Here is a 19,359-nt window from a genome sequence, read left to right on the forward strand (position 1 = left end):
AAAAGGTAATCACAAATTAAATCCGGAGGCCTTTCAGTCAAGACCAACTTGTTTGACATCTGGGAAAAACACCAACCTACCATATTTGCAGTCACCAGGGAAGCAGAGACCAGGGTGGAGGAGACCTGCATTTCCAATGCAAATGATAAAACCATCAGTGAGTCCCAAAGGCAGAGGGAAGGCCCTGCCCAGAGAGCCAGGGTGGCTGGAGCAGCTGGAGTTTAGAGTGGCCATGGGCTCCCTCCAGCCCTGGGGTGTACAGCGACCACAGAGCAGCTGACAGCCCTGAATAAGGACTGGGAACAAGAACCCTGAATAAGGAACTTGAGAAACAAGACTTTGTAAGAGGAGCTGCATTTGGACTTGTGATCCATCAAATAAATGAGCAGTGTGTCGGTGCAGATCAGACACGGAGGTTGAACATGAGGCAGAAGTGGGCAGTAAAGGAGGAAGGAGTTGAACATCTACACTGAATTCTGGCATTTCTCTTCATGGCCCTGGGAGGTGGCCAGACAGTGATAGAGGAAACCCTCCTTGCTGTGCCTCACTTCAGGAATGCTCTTCATGTGGGTAGACTTTTGGTCGTCTCACAACAAATACACATTTTCCTAGCCCAAACAAGGCAAGGCACATATCATGCTGTCCCAGTCCAGAAGGGCAAACAAATTAATACCACTATCAAGGTATTTTAAAACAAAATATCTTAATGTTCAAGGCCAGTCTGTCCTGGGGATTTTATGGTTTTTTTTCTCTGGAAAGTCTTGTCTCAGTTCTCTCCTCTGATTCTTCTTAAGATTGATACAGCCTGAACATCCTTTTGTCAGCTTGACTAAAGCCCAGCTGGGCTGTAGCAGCACAGCACTTGGTATGCTTGGGTGGATTGCTCGTTCCACTGCTGGAAGTGATTCTCAATCCCTGATATGGTTTAATACTGTAAGGCCTGCTAAAGTGGATTACAGATGGGTATAATGCAAGTCAGGGTAGGCTCCAGGTCAGCAGTCCTGCAAAGAACGACTTCAGGGACCAAGGCTGCTCCTCCTCTGAGCACAGCCAACACCACAGACCCATCCCTGAATGGGTACCTTGGAATGGCCATTTTCCAAAGCTGGTGCTTTGCATCCTCCAAGGGGACTTCTGCAAAGAGGCCAGTTTCGTTTGAATGCTGTGAGATTTCCTGGGATTTTTCCACACGGCCAGCTGGCACCTCTCCTGGAGGAGCACATGCTCACTAACGAGAGAACAGGACCCTCCCCAGCCAGGGACCGTTTCTGGTCAACTGTCCCCGACACAGCTGAGAGACAATGAGGCCCTTCAGGGCTAAATCCCGAGAGCTGCCACCATCTCCTTTGCCAAGGACATCACTAATTCCCGGCGGTGGCTTGATTCCATAAGCAGCTCAGTGAGGTGACTTTCCAGGTCATCAGCTAATTGCAGGTGAAGTGCCAGAGACTGTCTCCAGCAGGAGGGAAAGTTGGGAACTCTGAGGGAGGAAAGGGTGTAAAACATGTTTGCTCAGCTCTCTTGAGCTGAGCCATCTCTCCTGGGGCAGCTACAAGGAGGTAGGAAAGGGCTGGGTGCCTTGGAAGAGATCTAGAGCCAAGTCCCGCTGTCTCTGCAGCCTGAGGAATCCTGGAACATCACCATGGCTGAGCCAGACAGGGGGACACACTCAGCCTGACCCGTGGGTGGACTTATTAAAGCTTCTGGTCTCCCCACGACCCCTGGCTATTTGTGTGCTAGATAGATCACTGATTATTCCCTACACAGCTTCTCTTTTGAGTCTAACAAAGCCAGGACATGGCTCATCTACTGCCCTCCCTGACAGGCCTCTTGGCATTCCCCCACCTCTGTGAAACTGTGAGGGATGAATTGAGCCCTGTGAAACTCCATGGCAGAAAAACTGTGCTTAAAAAACCCCCTTTCTTTCAGCACTCAATATTTTTGAGAGAAACCACTCTGGGCTCCCCCGTGCTCGCTGGAGTTGGGAGCAGTGAGTAATGCTTGCAGTTGTCCCTGCCCGGCACCACATTCTTTTCTCCAGCATGTAATGGCCCAGAGGAGGGATAAATGGAGATTGCTGGAGCAGCCTGCACTGTGGCTGTGCACACCATGGCCTCACGCTGGACAGGCATTGGGAAGGGCTGTGGAAGGCTCAGCCTCATTTTACTGAGGGGCTGGTTACCCCAAACAGCAAATGAAATGGGAAGAATGGAGAAAAAGCCCTGTCAAGTGTTAATTAACAGCACAACCTCCATTGGCTGTGGAATATGAAAATCATCCTGATTGTCCTGTGTCCAGCAGCTCTGCACCAGTCTCCCTGTGCCCACACCTCTGCTCACCTGAGCTGCCCTCAGCCCCAAGCATTTTGCTGCTTACTGGTTTCTCACCACCTCCAGTTTCTTCTATTCTTTGTCTCAGTACATTTTCCCACAGCCATCAGTGACCATTTCAGAAGAGGCTGAAGAAAGGCACCCCATTTCCCTATTGCTGTCATCTCTTCTTGGCTGCTGGCCTTTTTCCTACCCCGCTCCCACCAACTCCCTCCCCAGGAGCTGCCACTGCCTCTTCCTCACCCCATTTCCCCAGGTTATAAGCCCAGTTTGGGCCTTACTCCAACCAGTTTCACCTCCTCTCTTGCAAACTGGTGCTTCCAGTACTCACCAGCTCAGCCCAGTGTCTGCACCTCCAGCCCTGCCAGGCTCCCACTGCACCCAGGAGGAAGCCTGGGGAGATGAAGGGCAGAAACCGGCAGGTCCACCCTGAGCAGGGTACGATGCCAGAGCAGCAGCAGCCAGGCAGAGGATTAAAGAGGAACTAGAGCCTGTTCCCTGCCTTTCATGTGCTTCGAGCATGACACAATCACAGACATTAGCTCTTCAAAGGCAGGCGAGGGTGGCAGAGCCTTGGGAAGCTGCACTCCTGAATACGCTCCCAGGTCTCGTCTCCCAGAGCTGGCAACAGAGTTACCTGGCTCAGCTTTTCCTGTTCCTGACCCAGTAGCTTCAATCTTATTTCCTTTCCACGGATGTGACTCCAGCTCTGGGGACTCGGGGACATCGCTGTACCCAACAGGGTCCCAGCTTTGTGTGGGTCACCCCTCTCTTTCCCACAAAACCAGCAAAGTTGATCAAACAAGGCTGAAGCTTCACAGAGGGTTTGGAAGCTCAAAGGATGGGTTGAGTGTCAGTAAGGCCAAAACCTTCCTGGCAAAGGCTGGGCTGGAGGCAGGTGCCAGCACTGGAGCTGTGTCACTCACCCTGCCAAAGCTTCCTCCTTCCTCCTGCACCTTTTCCCAGCCCCACCCATCTAACACTCCAGAGCTCCGCTCTCTGAAGTCAATTTTTTGCACTTCACAGGACTTTCTCTTGCTTTCACCTGGAAGCTGCTCCACACCCAGCCAGCACACTGCCAGGGTATGAGTCTCCCCACCTGAACCCAGGCCTCCCTCCCAGGGCAAACTGGGAGCAGGACAGGCAAGCTCTGATACCTGGAGCAGGGAGAAGCAGGGGCACTGCCCCATGTAGAGCTGAGACCAGCCAAAGGAGCCTTGGTGGAGGGACAAGGCAGCTGCTTTGGCTTTGTTATGGGATCAGCACACCCCACTTGCTTCCATCAGTGCAGCATGAGCCATAAAACACTGAGGAGGGAGACACACAGAGCAACATTTGGGAAGGTGTAGGTGAATTCCCCATTAAGCCGAGCACCTCCAGCAGCTGTTGCACACACTGGTAGTATCTGGAGAACTCCAGCCCACAGCAACCCTGGGGACCCACAGGTTTGGCAGGCTCAGTTCTACCCCTCCCATATCACCCAGAGCCATCTGCCTTGTGCCCCGAAGCACCAGCACCCCCCCAGCCCGATAGCAGAGCTGTGCAGCCTGGCAGGGCGAGATCCCAGCAGGGAGCAACTGTCAAAAAATGGCATGAGAAGAAAGAAAATGAACAACAAACACCAGTCAAGCCTCTATGGTGTGCACTTTTATTTCAACTGGTCTTAAGTCAGTGTACAGGTAGCCCCTCCCTCCCCCACATACTGGCACCACTTCTAGACCCTGTGGGGGGACTGTAAAGCCTTCATTCACATCTATCACTGGGGAACACAGGCTGCTTGCTTGACAAATCGAAGAGAAAAAGGATCAAGTGTATCTTGTGTTTAAGGCGGAAAGATACAAAAAGACACTTGTCGGGTTACATAATTTACAGACAAGCAATTATAACCTAACACCAGCTGTAACTGGTGGACTCCCTCCGAGCTGGGCTTTGCCTTCACAGAGGCGAGTAACTTCCTGTAACAATGCATTATAATATTTGGAATGACTATTAAAAAAACCAAAAAAAAATGTACAATCAAAGTCCTCAGATGCATTGTAGAACTTTGGGGGCGTTCGCTCCGACATGTTTCATTTTAAGACTGTTGCTGACACCTTCACCGTTCCAGTTTTTTAATCCTGAGTCAAGCGCCAAAAAAAAAACAAATAAAGCCATGCCAATCTCGTCTTGTTTTATGCGCATTTATGGGTTTCGTTTCATCACAAGGGTGTGGGTGTTGGAAACAGTCCGGTTTAGAAGCATTTGCGGTGGACAATGGAGGGTCCGGATTCATCGTACTCCTGCTTGCTGATCCACATCTGCTGGAAGGTGGACAGGGAGGCCAGGATGGAGCCCCCGATCCAGACAGAGTATTTGCGCTCAGGTGGGGCAATGATCTGCAGGGAAGAGGAGGAACCAGTCAGACACAGCATCACGCTACGCTCACAGCCCACGCACAGCCCTGCAAGATGGAGCTGCCTAATTCCCTTATCTAACCTTGGCCAAGATACCATGGAGTCCAAACAGGATCAAGACACAACCTCTCACACACCCACCTCCCTCCTCTGCAGTCTTTAATCCCATTATTCACGCAGTTGGGTGGGTGCCACCCTGTCCAGCCCAAGGCCATTAAGGCACTGCCAGACAGACATGGTTTGTATCTCTTGGAGCACAACTCCAGCATTCCACCCTCCACTGATGTTGCGTATTTCAGCCCAACAGTGGTGGTGAGATGTTCCCCCAACTCCACCCTACCTTGATTTTCATTGTGCTGGGTGCCAGGGCTGTGATCTCCTTCTGCATCCTGTCAGCAATGCCAGGGTACATTGTGGTACCACCAGACAGCACTGTGTTGGCATACAGGTCCTTACGGATATCCACATCACACTTCATGATGGAGTTGAAGGTAGTTTCATGGATACCACAGGACTCCATACCTGTGAGGAAACAGAAGTTGCAAGTCAACAAGGGCTCAAAGTCAAGGAAGCTTAAGAGGATACTACAGGCAACCAAGAGACCAGCAGGAAGGAACTACAGAGTCATGGCTGGGACAGACTCAACCTCTGGCTCTACTGACCCAAGTCCTTCAAACAGCTTTAAGCTGTGTAAGAAGTAAGATTGACTGGTGGGCAGCACAAGCCTTGCTACAGACCAGCAGTAAAACATGGTACATCACTGTCATGGCCTCCAGGTCACCCTTCACAGAAGGAACATTAAGGGGCAACAGAGTGTCCTAGAAAAGCTTGACTTACCCAGGAAAGATGGCTGGAACAGGGCCTCAGGGCACCTGAACCTCTCATTGCCAATGGTGATGACCTGGCCATCAGGGAGTTCATAGCTCTTCTCCAGGGAAGAGCTAGAGGCAGCTGTGGCCATCTCCTGCTCGAAATCCAGGGCGACATAGCACAGCTTCTCCTTGATGTCACGCACGATTTCCCTCTCGGCCGTGGTGGTGAAGCTGTAGCCTCTCTCTGTCAGGATCTTCATGAGGTAGTCCGTCAGGTCACGGCCAGCCAGATCCAGACGGAGGATGGCATGGGGGAGGGCATAGCCTTCGTAGATGGGCACAGTGTGGGTAACACCATCACCAGAGTCCATCACGATACCAGTGGTGCGACCAGAGGCATACAGGGACAGCACAGCCTGGATGGCTACATACATGGCTGGGGTGTTGAAGGTCTCAAACATGATCTAGGGAGAGAAAAGGAGGGGTTGAGTCAACAGCAAAACACAGGGTTCTTCCTACACACCCATACCAAGTCCATGCAAATGGTCTTTACTTTTGCCCCTAGATAAGAAGCATCTCTACACCTCCCCTCAAAGTCCATGCTTATCTCACCTGGTCTCCACCCACACCTGCCAGGTCAGAGCCTGGGCAGGGACACCACTGCTACAGACCCATCCACATATCACAGCAAGGAACAAACAAATGCCAAGTAATCTACAGTACAGTCACTCAGGGGCTGTAAATGGATTAGTGTGCCTAGTCAGAAACAGCAGTTAGACAAGTTGCTAGTTCAGTCTCAGAGAAAGCCAGCTTAGAAGAGCAAACAAAACCTGTCAAGGTCCAGCAAAGAGGAGACTCAGGTCAGGAAAGGAAAACCCTGTAAAGATGGCAAAAAGGGAGAATAGTGGTGAAGAAGGAGAGAGGACAACATGGAAGAGGAGAGCTGGCCTGCAGCAATTATCTGCTGTAGCTCCAAGCTGCAGAGTTCTACACACCTGTGTCATCTTCTCTCTGTTGGCTTTGGGGTTCAGGGGAGCCTCTGTGAGCAGTACAGGGTGCTCCTCAGGGGCTACTCTCAGCTCGTTGTAGAAAGTGTGATGCCAGATCTTCTCCATGTCATCCCAGTTGGTGACAATACCGTGTTCAATGGGGTACTTCAGGGTCAGGATACCTCTTTTGCTCTGGGCTTCATCACCAACGTAGCTGTCTTTCTGACCCATACCAACCATCACACCCTGCAGGACAAAGACCATGTGGTAAGTACAGCTGAAGAGTGGATAACTCCCTTCATTCAAAGCTAAGTCTCCAGTTATTGTCCCTCTACTGTCACATATCAGGAAAGGCATGCAGTCAGCTGCTCTGACACACACTGCACAAAGGCTCTGCAGGAGGCTGGATTACCCACCAGCTGTGCTTCAGTGCACAGGCCTCCCAAGGTACAAAGCCAAATAAAAGGGCTTCTTGCCACCTAAACTCCTCTCTTTTGTTAGACAATAACCACATACCTGATGTCTGGGGCGACCCACGATGGATGGGAAGACAGCACGGGGGGCATCGTCCCCGGCGAAACCGGCCTTGCACATACCGGAACCATTGTCAACAACGAGCGCAGCAATATCGTCATCCATGGCTGGCTGCGGGAGGAGAGGAGAGAAGGAGACATGAGCATCCCCGCTGACACGGCGAGCCCCGTCCCGCGGCGGCAGGCGGGCAGGGGAGGCGATGGCGGGAAGCGCAGGCGATGCCGCCAAGGCCTTCCCCACCCATTTCCTTCCTGCCGGCGCCGCTCCGCTTCGCCCGGCGCCCGCTAGAGGGGGCGACGCCTCCCAGATTTCGGCACTGCGCGGATTTGGGACAAAGGAAGTCCCTGCGCCCTCTCGCATTATTACCATAAAAGGCAATGGATGGAGCGCGCCGCGCCGCGCCCGCCACCGGCTGTCGGGGGGACGGCGGCGGCGGCCACTCCCCGGAGCGGGCGGGCGTGGCCGCCACACCCCAGCGCCCCGCCGCGTCCCGCCCAGCGGGGCTCGATGCCTCCGCACAGCCCCGCCGGTCACGCCCGGTGCCCCACCTTGAGCCGGCCGCCGGGGCTCAACACCTCCGCACGGCCCCGCCGGGCACGCCCGGTGCTCTCCTCAGAGCCCCGCCATGTGCCAGTCAGCGCGGCTTGGCGCGCCCACCCAGCCTAGGGGGTAACGCCCGGTGCCCGCCGTGAGCCAGGCACAGCCAGCGGGATTCGCCCCCTCTGCACAGCCCCCAAAGCCTCAGCCACCCTCTACAACGACAAGCGCTGGCCACCACGCCCAGTTCACCAGCCAAGCGTGACCGGGGCTCTGCCCCATCGACCGGCGGCACCATGCGCGGGATTACAGCCAGCGCCTTATGCAATTGCCGCCCGCCCAGGCTCAGCGCCGGCGGCTCCGGTGTAATCCGGTGGCGGGGGGGCGGCAGCAGCTGCCGCACATGTGCCGCCCCGCACGGGCAGCCTGGGAAGTGTAGTCGGAGCCGGAGCGGGCAGCGCGCCTGCACCTGCGCTCCGGGCACACGGGGGGTCCCCCCTGCGTCCCCCAACCCCGCATTGTTCCCATCCAAAGCCTCGCCCCATGTAGGGGTGCCGCCCCCTCCCCGCAAGCCACAGCCACTACGATTATTCCTATATGCGAGGCGGGGGCGATGCGCCCCTCCTCACGGGGGACAACGCCCCCGGGCCCCGACCCCGGCACGGGCGGCTCCGCGGAACAGACAAAGCCCCGCGCCCCCCGTCCGCGCCGCCGCTGCCGGGACACAGCAGCCGAGCCGCCCGCTCCCCCCGTCCGCACCAGCAATCCTCTTACGGGGCGGATTAGCCCCACGGGTGGCAGGGGCGCGACCCCCCTCCGCAAGCATCACCCCCGAAACCGGCCTTAAACCGCGAGGTGCGTCTCTATTCCTTACAACGCGGCAGCGCGCTACGGGGCCGCCACCCCGCCAGCGCACAAAGGGCGCGCCGTGTCCCAACAACCCCGGTCACACCGAGATCCATAACACCACCGGCTCATCACTGTTCCCGTTAATATTATTACTGTCCTATCCCCCGTTGTCGCGGTGCCGCTCTCACCTTTGGGGAGTTGGCGCGGTCGGAGCCGGGGCGGGCGCGAGGCGGCGGCGGGAGCGGGGCGCGCGCGCGGTGAGGGCAGGCAGAGCTCGCGGCGGCTCCCGCCTGCCGCCCGCGCGCGCTTTATATCAGGCCGCCGCCGCCGCCGTCTCGCCATAAAAGGAAACTTTCGGAGTGCGCCGCTCCGATTGGCCACGCCTGACCACGCCCCCCAGGCCTCGCCCCGCCCTGCCGCCCCGACAAGGGGGAAAATATTGGGGTGGGGGGGAAGCGAGCGGGGCTGAGGCGGGGGTGCGGCCCCCCAGTCCCTGCGCTGCTCCGGGGACCGGGCCCTGCCCGTGCCCGCCGCGCTCCGCGCTGCCCCCGTGCAGCCCCCCCATGCCAGCCCTCACACAAAGCCCCGCGGGTGGGGGTCCCGGCCCGCTCGCCCCCCGTGTCTGTGGGAGCCGGGCGGATGCAGCCCCCTGAGGGAAGGGGGTACGCGGGCGCGGTGCGGGGTCCCGGGGGTGCTGCTCGGCCCGCCCGTGGCGCTGCCCGGCGCGGGGCACGTGGAGCGCCCGTCACCTGCACCCCTGGGCCGGGCGGGCACCGGTGACCCCGGCCGGGAGCGGGAGCAGCGGGACGCGGGGCCAAGTTCACTGCTGATGTCAGCAAGCGGCGGCGACAGGCTCCTGCCGGCCGCCACCAGGCCCTCGGCCCTTGGACCCGCCCGGGCAACCGGGAACGCCGCCGGCGCCACCGGGCACTGTTAAAGCCCGTGTGTCTACGGTGGCAACGGGACCGGGGAGACGGGAACGCTCCGCTGGCTCTGGCTCATCGAGTCAAGCAGGGGAGCCTGGTCCCTGCTCTCCATCCTGCCCCGTGCTGGCAGGGCACACCACGGGAGCAGTGGTTTGGTCAGATTTGAGCAATATTTGTTTCTATTCTCTGCTCCAAACCTTGCTGGAGTAGGAGACGTGGCTGCTCCAGCCCAGGCTGCCTTTCTGCGATTCCCTTCTTGCCTGTGACCATCCGACAGTGGTCGGGAATAAAGGGGAGGGCAGCGGCCGCAGAGCAGCAGGCAGCAGCAACCAGAGGGCTCTGCGTCTCCAGAGTGTTGTGCGAACACGGGCTGATTAATCAAGTTAATTAAGCAGTCCTGTAAGTAAAGTAGCAGCAGCCACTCGCAATCTGTTGCCGGCTGGAAGCACAGAGACTTGAGCGTGGGGACCTTGGATGTGTAATCTCAGCCGTTTAAAAACTGTAGTGACAGGTTAAAAAAAACATCTCGGGGGGAAAAAAGGCTCAAAATTCCTGTTCTCCATGGAGAACCCCTTGTCCAGCATCATAGAGACAGGAGCCAGGCCTGCAGTCAAGGTCTTGCAGGCCACACCAGCAAGCTCTTTGTCATCAGGGAGCTGCAGAGATCACACTGAGGATGAGGATGAAGCTCCCTCCCCAAACTGCCCATATGGGTCTCACTGAAGGGGACCCAGGCATTATTCCCCCCCCTTCATTACTCCTGCTGTGGGATGAACAAAGGAGGAGAGCAGCAGGAGGAACCTGCAAAAGCTTGTTGAGATGGAGATTTGCAATTACCTGGGGGGATGGGAGGCAATGGGACACCAGGCAGGGATGGGAATACACGAGAAACTCTTTCCCTTTGGATGGCATCCCCTTCCCCACGAGTGCCTTGTCCTGGTGAAGGTCCCCAAAATTCAGCATCACAGCTGCACCCAGGTGGGTGCTTTGGAGGGAGTGGTACAGAGGGAGAGGAGACCTGTGGGATTTTCTGGGCCACCCCAGGGCCATGGCAGAGGTGGCCATGGTGTCCTGCCAGGCCACTTTGGGACCAGGCCATCCCCACCATGTGGAGATGGCCACAGTGATGGATGTGTCCTGCCAGGCCACTTTGGGATTGTGCCATCCCCTCCATGTGGAGATGGCCACAGTGATAAAGAAGAGATAGCCCAGGAGGGTCCCCCCAGGAAGCCCTGAGTGGAAGGGGACCCAGCCTCGGGTTCCTGCAGGGCCAGGTTGGAGCAGAGCTGCCTTTGCCCGGTCATTCCTCTGTCACCTCGATGTGGATCGTGCAAATCTCTCTCTTGCAGATTCCCTGGCAGTAAAATGGGAGTCATGGCTGTTAATTACCTGCCTCATGGGGAATTAATTAATGTTTGCATTCCACTTTGAAAAGGCTGATTATTAATTAGAAGATTATACGTCAAATAAGGGGAGCCACAAGGCATGGGTAGAGCTGATGGCCCTTGCAGCTGGCAAGTGTGGTCCACCAATGTGCTGATAAAGCAGGAAAAGCCCAACACTGGGTTTGGGAAGGAGAATATCAGGTCAGGGCCAGGTGGAGAGGCCACCAGGGCTCGTGAGGATCTTGGGCAGATGGATGGGGCATGCATGAGTTGTGGGGGATGCTGTGCTCTGCTGCATCCCTGTGAGCAGGCTGGGTGGAGCCAGGCTGGGGAGCCACGATGGGAGACAGCCCATTAGGCAGGGAGGGAACTGCCAGGCAATTACTCTTGATTATTGGACTGAATCAGAAGGCAATCAATCTGCCAGCATCCGGAGGGCAGCAGCACGGCCTCGTGTCTCCCGGCTTCAGGGGCAGCGAGGTCTGGCCTCGGTGGGATGGCAGGATGTGGCCTCCAGCACGTGGCTGGGTGCCACCACTTCCTTCCAGGCTGAAGACACCTTGACAGCAAAGCCACCAGCCAGTCACCATATTCACCACCGTGTGAGGGGCCAGGCCACCTCCCTGCCCGTGGCTGGGGCTCTCTTCCCATCTCTTCTGGGATGTTGCAAGAGCTGAGAGGAAAGAAAGGGGAACTGAGCAAAAAAAGCTCCCTGGCTGTCGTGTTACCTTGGGGCAGACATCACAAGCTCCCAAGTTCCCATGTTTTGCTTCATCTCTCCCTGCTCGTCCTTGGTGCCTGGCTCACACCGACTCTGGACAAAACTATCTGAGGGAGGATCCTCCTGCCCTTCACCAGCTGATATGGCTGGGCTTGAATTGCTGCACTTGTGGGACAATGTGTGAGCTCTGCTTTCCCTCTCTGCTCCCCTACTGCAGCAGCCCTGTGCCCATGCAGGGATGGCACCTACCATGCTTTTGGGGAGAGGAGGGTCAAAGAGGGAGAAATATTCCTGCGAATTTTTGGACTTGGAGTTTTAGCTTGGATTTCTGCACATTCCCTTCAGCGCCAGCTCTTCCATCTCTCACTCTGTCATGTGCTCAGACCTCCCTTCTCTCCCTCCTGCTGTTGTGACAATGAGAAGAGAGGTAGAAACTTCTGAAACCATCACAATCTCTTTGAATCACCCTCGCACAAAAATCATGGATGTTTTTTGAAGCACTGCCTTTCCCTTCCCGCTCCCCAAGGGGAAGAAGGAAAGGTGCTGACCACATCCCCTGTTTCACAGGCACAGGGACCATCTCAGCACCTTCCTCTTTCAATTTTCTCCTTGCAGCATCAGCTGTAACGGGAATTTGCAGGAGGTAAAATCTAAGCAGGAGCCCCAGGCCCTTCACTCCCTTTGGGGATGCTTGGGGGCCTCAGTGCAGCCCCCACCTCTCCCTTTATGGGAACATATTCAGCATTAAACCTGAAGCAAAACAGCCCCTGACATTTTCCTGGCTCGCTGCGTTGCATCCCTGATGCCAGCTCATCCCTGACAAGCTGCAGACTCGACTCTCCCCCTTTAAGCATCATTCTCCACTCCCATACACCCCTCCCCGAGGTTTCTGCTCCTTTGTATTGATCCTTGAGCTCTCTCTGATCTATCAGTCCTTTTCCAGAGAGACAGCCTTTCCCTTCACAGCCCTCCATGTGCAAGGGTGTTCTCCCCGATCTGCTGCATCCGCACAGACGGGCTAACAATGCATCGAGCGTCCCTCCCATTCACCAGGAATGAAAATCATCACTTTGTATCATGCTGCAAAACTGTATCAATCCCCCATTTTCTGTTTTCAAGGCACAGACAAACAACCTGTGCCAGGGTTTGCCGAGGCTATTGAAAGGGCCCAGCCCTGCCCAGGTAGCCAAGGTGCTGGCAGGGCACACGTGCCTGGTTTACAGCCTGCTGTCCCTGACAAGTGGACTTTGCTGGAGGGGTTGAAGATTTTTCTCCAGCTATCTCTCCAGCCCTGCCTGTCCTTGCTGCCCCCAGACTTCTCTCTGTGCCCCCATGCCTTCCCCAGCCCTTTCATTGATCCCTGTGCCAGCATTCCCAGATCCTGACACTGACCCCAGGGTTCCCCAGCTCACCCAGGCAGCAGGAGGCCAAGGTGCCATTCCCAGCCTCGTGAGCAGCATCCATCAGCTGGTGCCCAGGCTGGCACCCTGTGCCCAGCCCCATCCTGGTGCCCCACAGCCCTGCCACCCTCTCACCCTCCCTGGGCTCTGCTGGCCTGGCCAGAGCAGAGCAAAGCCCTCCCTTCCCCCACTGCTTAAACGTGCTGCCAGGGCTGTTTTGGTTGACCTTGATAGCAACAGCCTTTGAGGCCAGAGCGTGGAATTGTTTTCAGCCCAAGGTCATTCTGCAGCACAGAGCGATTACCCCGGCACAGCCAGAGCCTGGGGCCATGCCGGGCTCCCAGCTCAGCCCTGCCCTGGGCATCTCTGGAGTGCACTTCTTCCCCAGAAACAGGACAGGTGTAAGCTAAATCCTGTGCTGGAGCTTCCCTGCAGAGACAGAGAATGGTGGAGCAGCCCTCCCCTCCAGCCAGGCTTGGCATCAGTTTCAGGGGATATTTCCTCCAGCTAAAAACAGAAGGGGAAGAGAAAAAGCTGATTCTCCCTGGGTTTTTTCTGCCTGTCTCAGCTCTCTGGCCTCACTCACGCCACCCCCATACTACTGAGTGACCCCTTGGCTCTGATGCACCTCCAAGGGGGTCTTTCCCCCAAGGATGCTCCCTGGGGTTCAGTTACCTGTCCTGGCAAAAGCCTCCTGCAGGTGTTACATGGCACTGTGCCGAGCCATACGGTGCATTTTCAACTGCTTCTTAATTACTTTGAGAATTGATTTTTCTTGGTCTCTGATGACAAAGGCAGGGGAGCAGCTGGATGGAGTTTTCTGCTCATACAGTACCTAGGAAATGAAACAGATCCTGGGCTACCCAAGCATGCCGGGAAATTCGCTTTGATCTTTGCCAGGCTAATGGCACTTTCCATCTAGGGGCTTTGAGCCTTTGACAGAGGTGACCTCTCCTACCTTGCAGAGTGGCAATAATGCTGCCTTTGTTTTCTGTCAGAAAAACAGAGGCAAGGAGAGCAGGGATGGCCATTGCCCTCAGCCAGGGTGACTCTCCTGCCTGTGCCAGGTGATGTAAACACTCATAACTCTGCAGATAATTCTGGCTTGGGTTTGGGGTATAAGCCCCCTTTTACTCCAGCAGCAAGTCACGGGGGTCTGGCCCTGTGCTGGTGCTGCTGTGGGTGCACCCAAAGGTGGGGATCCCCCCATCCTCCAGTGACCCAGAGCTGCAGCAGCTCCTGTCCCTGCAGGCACAGGGATGCTCAGGCAATGAATGGGCGAGGCAGGGTTTGCCCATTCCTAGAAGGAGGGATGCAGAGGAACCCAGGAACTGCTCTGGGCCCTGTCCCAGCCCCATCCCTGCCCGGGCTGGCCCCCGGCTCTGTTTGCACAGCCGGTGCCGAGCCGTGACGCAAGCGGGAGGAGTGGGACCTGCTCTAGTCAATGCCCCATCCACTCCTCCGGGTTTAAATAAACCCTCAGGGGTGATTCAGCACTTAGACAGCACTCAGCCCTTCCACAGAGCCACCAGAACCAAAGTTCAGTGACGTCCCTCTGCCCCCACCTTGGAGAGCAGGTGCATGGGAGGAGAGCCAGGTGGGTTTTGTCCGGTGCCAGGCTTGTTTGTGGGCCACAGTGGGGTGATGCCACTCACATGGGCTGGCAGTGGGGAAGGAGGGAGCACAGGCTTTCTGCAGGGTGGTTCTCCTCCCAGCCAGCCCCTCTGGTCCAGCTCACACTGAAATCTGCAGCAAACCTGGGAACAAGCCAGCAAGTTTGCAAATATATCATCCCTCTGATATCATCCTGAATCCACTCGCACACAGACTGGGTGTGGGAGGAAAGCGCCACCACAAAGCCCAGATGCAGAGGCACCAAGCCCCCCTGTATTTCATTTCCCTCCCAGCCCGTTGCCCCCAAAGTTTCCATTCCTCACTCGAGACAATATTTCCACATGTGCTTTGTTTGGCACATTTCACACATTCCTGCTGGCAGGCGATAAGATCTCAGGAGAAAGGCAAACCAGAGCCCTGGGTGCCAGGCACTGGCTGTCACTCCCCTGGCTCATTAAGGTACCCTGCTCCCTCCTCACCTGCTCTGATCTGGGAGCTCACATCCATCCTCATTCCACCGCAGGTGGGCTGTGGGGTGAAGGTCCAGAAAGAGAAATCGTGGTGGTACTCAGGTGGCTGAGTGTCAGGTTCCCTGCTGCTCCTGAGGAGCAGCACAGAGTTCTGCTCTCTCAGGTGCCTGTGCCACCCCGGGATGCCCACTCTGCTGTCCCATGTGGGTGATGTGTGCCTGGGTAGGCACTGAGCCCCTCTGGAGCGGCAGAGGTGTTATCAGCTCTGAGAATATTTGAAAAATGCACTTGAATGCCATTAGAACCTCAAGTACCTGCAGGTGGCACTTACTGAAGCAATGGCACAGCCCTGGGGACTGCCTGGCCCAGGTGTCCCCAAGGCACCCTTTGCTGGAATGAGCAGGGTGGGGTATGAACACACCTCTCCCTCCTCCAGCCTTTAACAATAAATGGGGTTAAATCTTCCCCATTCCTGCTCCCTTCCCTTCCCCATGCCAGAGCCGCAGAGCTGTGGGGCTGCAGAGGTGGCTTCCAGAGCTCCTCCTCTGCTGGAGCACAGAGCAGCCAAGTGGGTACAGAGGCCACCAGGGCCTGGTGGAGCTCAGATGGACACAAAGAGGGACCATTGTCTTTATGGTTTCTCAGCCCAAAGAAGAGGCAAGGCAGCATACAGAAAAAACAGGGAGTGATTTTCCTATGGGGCTTTGCAAGAACCCTTTTGGTTCCCAAATCACTGCCTAAGGCTGTGAGAGAGCTGCACAGCACAGGGAACCCTTGCTCGTGTTTTGCAAGAGCTTGGAGCAGATGGGGACAAGCAAGAGGAAGAAAAAAAGCAGCCAGCTGTGGTGACAGGAATGAGGAAGCCCAGACTGTGGGGCAGCTCCAGCCCCAGCACAGCCTGGGCTCAGTCCTGGCAGGGCAAAGGGTGTCCCAGCTCCACCCTGGCACTGCTCAGCTTGGGTCCCTCACTCAGGGCTGGATCAGTGGGACCAGAGCCTTCTGCTTGGGCCCTGTCACCTCTGGGACCAGGAGAGGTTTTGTCCTGCCCACCCAAGAGTGGGCACATCGCTCCACAGATGAGCCCACACCCCTTCCCTTGGCTCTTCCCTCTGCCATGGAGACCAGGGAAAGGAGACATGGCACAAAGGGATGGGGAGATGGTGAGGGTTCTCCCTGCCGCCCAGAGGAGCCACATCTCCCTGGGCACACATTTACACATTTTAATGAGCAGAGAGTCGCCCAGAGACCGTCCCAGGCAGCTCTCGGCACAGCCCAGCCTGGGGAAATCAGCCTTAAATGGCAAAACCTGGCCCTGTCTGCGGTAACCAGCTGGAGCAAGAGGCAGAGAAACCGGAAACCAGAGAGCAGCTGAGGCCCTCCCCCCTTCCACGGCTTTGTAAACCTAAATTCACCAGGAATATACCTCAGAAATGATCTCCCTACTCTGCCCTGCCCAAGTGCTGGGGGTGCCCTCCTGTGGGATGGGCGCCCCGGATCATCCTGCACCCTGCTCATGCTGCACCCTGCTCCTGAGGCAGCACAGGGAGAGAAAAGCTCTCTGTATTCCCTCTCCCTTGTGCATCAGCTCAAGGAACAATGAGGGACAGGAGCCCCCTCCCCAAGCTCCATTGTTACTTTTGTGGGTTAACTCCCAGCAGATTCCAGGGCACAAATTCCTTCCAAGAGAACTCTCTGTGCTCAGCAGTGTAAACATTGCTGAGCTCCCCCAGTCTCCATGTGCTGGGATAGAGGGAACTTGGATGCTCACTCCTTGGGGGATTTAGAGGTCCCTCTCAGGCCCAGCTGCTGTAAAGGAGAGCCTCAGATCTGCCTGATGTTCTTTTTTGGGCTGTGGGCAAGGAGGGTCTCACAGTGCAGGATGAGCCCACCAGTAGCATAAATTTCTTCCCATAAATCACCAGTCCCACTTAATGAACCCTGCACTGGTGCCTGGTGCATTGGGAGCTCCCAATATTTCCTTTGGCTGGGTTGTTGGCCACCCCACTTTTTTAGGATGAATTTATTCCTTTCCCTTGGCTCAATCACATCCTGATAGCAAGCAGACAGTGGGCTGTCAGCAAGCTGCTCCTGGCTGAAGCTGGGCTGGGGCACAAGGTCCTTCACCCAGCTGCTGCTGCCATGGATTCCCATCTCTGGGATGGGACAGAGCCCGGAAAGCTGAGACTTGCTGTGTTACCATTTCCCAGCACGTTTCTTCAGGAGCACTCTGCCAGCAGCCTCATTAGCTGGGACATCTCATTACAGCAACCATCCTTGGGGGAATTGGCTCACACACAGGATTGGCATGGCTCTTTTCCTCCCCACCTTCAGTCAGGAGAGAGGATGGAGCACTGGGAGAAGCCCCATCCATTGGGATACTCACAGCAGCTGCCCTGGCTGCCAGGGGAAACTGCAAAGGGAAAGTCAGAGGGAGAAGTCTGCACACATCAAAAAGGAATCAGCAAAGTCACAGTTATTTAAGAACCCCAGAGACAGCCAGAGCTCCCATGGAGCCTGGGGAGGAGGAGGAGGAGGCTTTCTCCTGTGCCAGGACCGGTTTCCCAGCTCTCCAGCCCAGTGGGAATGAGGCTGTGCCTGCCAGCCCCGCTCTGTCACAAGGTCCCCACCCTGGCTGGCCAGGGGACAGGGAGTAGCAGCACCCACAGCCCCTGGACTGGGAGAAGCATGGAAATGGCCTGGAAACACTCTGGGTGGATTTAATCCCACCTGATTTCCTCTTCTGTGAGCTTTTTCCAAGTCTTCTGACATTGTTTCCACTCCTAAATAAATATGTTTGCAGCCTGGGATATCCTCTTCATCAAACAGGGGAGGACCAACCTCTCCATCTCCCTCTGCTCCAAAAGCCTCAAGCTTAAGGCAAAAAGGGCACAACCATCCTTGGGTGGAGATGTAAATCCCACAATTCAAAGACCAATTTTAAATAACAAAATGGGGCTGTGGGACACCAACAGAGCTGTCACTCCCTGCAACCATCCAGGGTGGTTGATTGTCACCGTTAAAGTGCTACCACCACCACCTGGCATCACTGCATCACTTCCAAGCTGCCTCCCACTGCTCAAACTTCCATAAAAATCACATAAAATCAGGGTCCAGGGACTGAGACACCACAGTCTGCATGGAAAGAGTTTCCTCACCTCTACACCACTTTGCCACTGTCAGCCCAGCCCAGGATTTCTGCCATTGCCCACAAAGGACAAAGTGGTCCCTTCCTCCACACCTTGCCCAACTGTGTCTCCTGTAACTTCCTTTCTCCAGCCAGATAAAGGGAAGTAGAGATTTCCTACAACCCAAGCAGTGCAGATGCTCAGCATGTCCTGGGGCAGGGGAGGCTCTGCAGCTCAGGTCTCCCTGCCCACCTTCACCCCATCTTATTTATAATACCTCACACCTGTGGGGGCTGAGCACGAGCAGCTCAGTGAGGAGAAGAAAAACAAAGATGAAAAGGGGTTTTAAACCACTCCAGCCTTTTTCAAGCCTCAAAGAAGCTCAGCCTCCCTCAGCATGAGCCCTTGGTCCTAGGGGGATGTCATTGTCCCTCCAATGCAGGCAGCAGAACCAAGCCACAAGGAAAAAAAGAAAAAAAAAAAAGAAAAAAAAAAAGAAAAAAAAAAGAAAATAAAGGACTCCAAGCCCCTTCTCCATGGTTTTATTTTTCTGCCAGCAGCTGCCAGGAGGAGTCATGCTGCTCTAGGAGGTCAGAGGGTATTTTTTCCCCATGGATTGCCTTGACCCAGGGTTGCATGAGCCCTGCCCTGCAGCCAAGCCCAGCTGCCAGCAGCCGCAGCCGAGTGCCCGGGGGCTGCGGGGACCGGCCCCATCCCCGTCCCTGCCGTTCCCACAGCCCTGCCTTCGAAGGAGGTTTCACCTTCTCCAGGCACAGCGGCGCTAATGACAAGTGAAGGATGCTGCCACACCTGCACAAAACCATTTTTGGAAGGACACCTGGGGAAGAAATGTTTCCCATGTCGCTGCTCTGTAATTAGCATTAATTACCAGGGCTTGTGAAACCTCTTCCCCATTCACTCCAGGCAGCATCTGACGGAAACTGTGGGAATCCCGCACGGCTGAGTCAGCCAGGAGCAGGGGAGGGGTCGATGAGCCCCCAAAGGGTGCAGGGATGAGGCCCCAGGGTCCCTCCCTCGGACCCCAGCCCATGGGGACAGAGTTTTGGCCAGGGAGCTGCAGGCCTGGTTAAAACACCAAAACCCATCTGATATTCATTCATCTCAGCCTTCCCCACAAGGTGCCACTGTCCCTCCCCAGCCAGGGGACAGCCTGGGACATGCCAGGCTCAGGGGGGCTTGCATGTTCTGCCCTGTGAGGCATGGCAGAGTGGGAGGATCCCCAGCAGCATTTCCTCGGGTGTTTGCCTCTCCCT

General features: G+C 56.0%; 1 protein-coding gene and 1 long non-coding RNA gene across 4 annotated transcripts; both read right to left on the reverse strand.

Moving 5' to 3' along the window:
• Positions 1-3,955: 3,955 nt before the first annotated feature.
• ACTB (actin beta) lies at positions 3,956-8,744 on the reverse strand. The gene is made up of 6 exons (XM_064725696.1): positions 8,633-8,744; positions 7,041-7,169; positions 6,531-6,770; positions 5,561-5,999; positions 5,064-5,245; positions 3,956-4,705 (listed from the first exon to the last, which is right to left on the reverse strand). Exons 2-6 carry the CDS (start codon positions 7,161-7,163, stop codon positions 4,562-4,564), a joined length of 1,128 nt encoding a protein of 375 aa, XP_064581766.1. The 5' UTR covers positions 7,164-7,169; positions 8,633-8,744; the 3' UTR covers positions 3,956-4,561.
• Positions 8,745-9,022: 278 nt separating this feature from the next.
• On the reverse strand, positions 9,023-18,308 carry LOC135454338 (uncharacterized). 3 transcript variants are annotated; one of them, XR_010442089.1, is made up of 6 exons: positions 18,116-18,308; positions 14,970-15,018; positions 14,442-14,633; positions 13,552-13,711; positions 11,726-11,880; positions 9,023-11,428 (listed from the first exon to the last, which is right to left on the reverse strand). It is a non-coding gene; the product is annotated as an uncharacterized LOC135454338 (long non-coding RNA). The 3 variants fall into 3 exon arrangements; XR_010442088.1 differs by lacking the exon at positions 11,726-11,880; XR_010442090.1 differs by lacking the exons at positions 11,726-11,880; positions 14,970-15,018.
• Between the last annotated feature and the right edge of the window lie 1,051 nt (positions 18,309-19,359).

The sequence above is a fragment of the Zonotrichia leucophrys genome, chromosome 14 (genome assembly GCF_028769735.1).
Source record: "Zonotrichia leucophrys gambelii isolate GWCS_2022_RI chromosome 14, RI_Zleu_2.0, whole genome shotgun sequence".
Taxonomy (NCBI): domain Eukaryota; kingdom Metazoa; phylum Chordata; class Aves; order Passeriformes; family Passerellidae; genus Zonotrichia; species Zonotrichia leucophrys.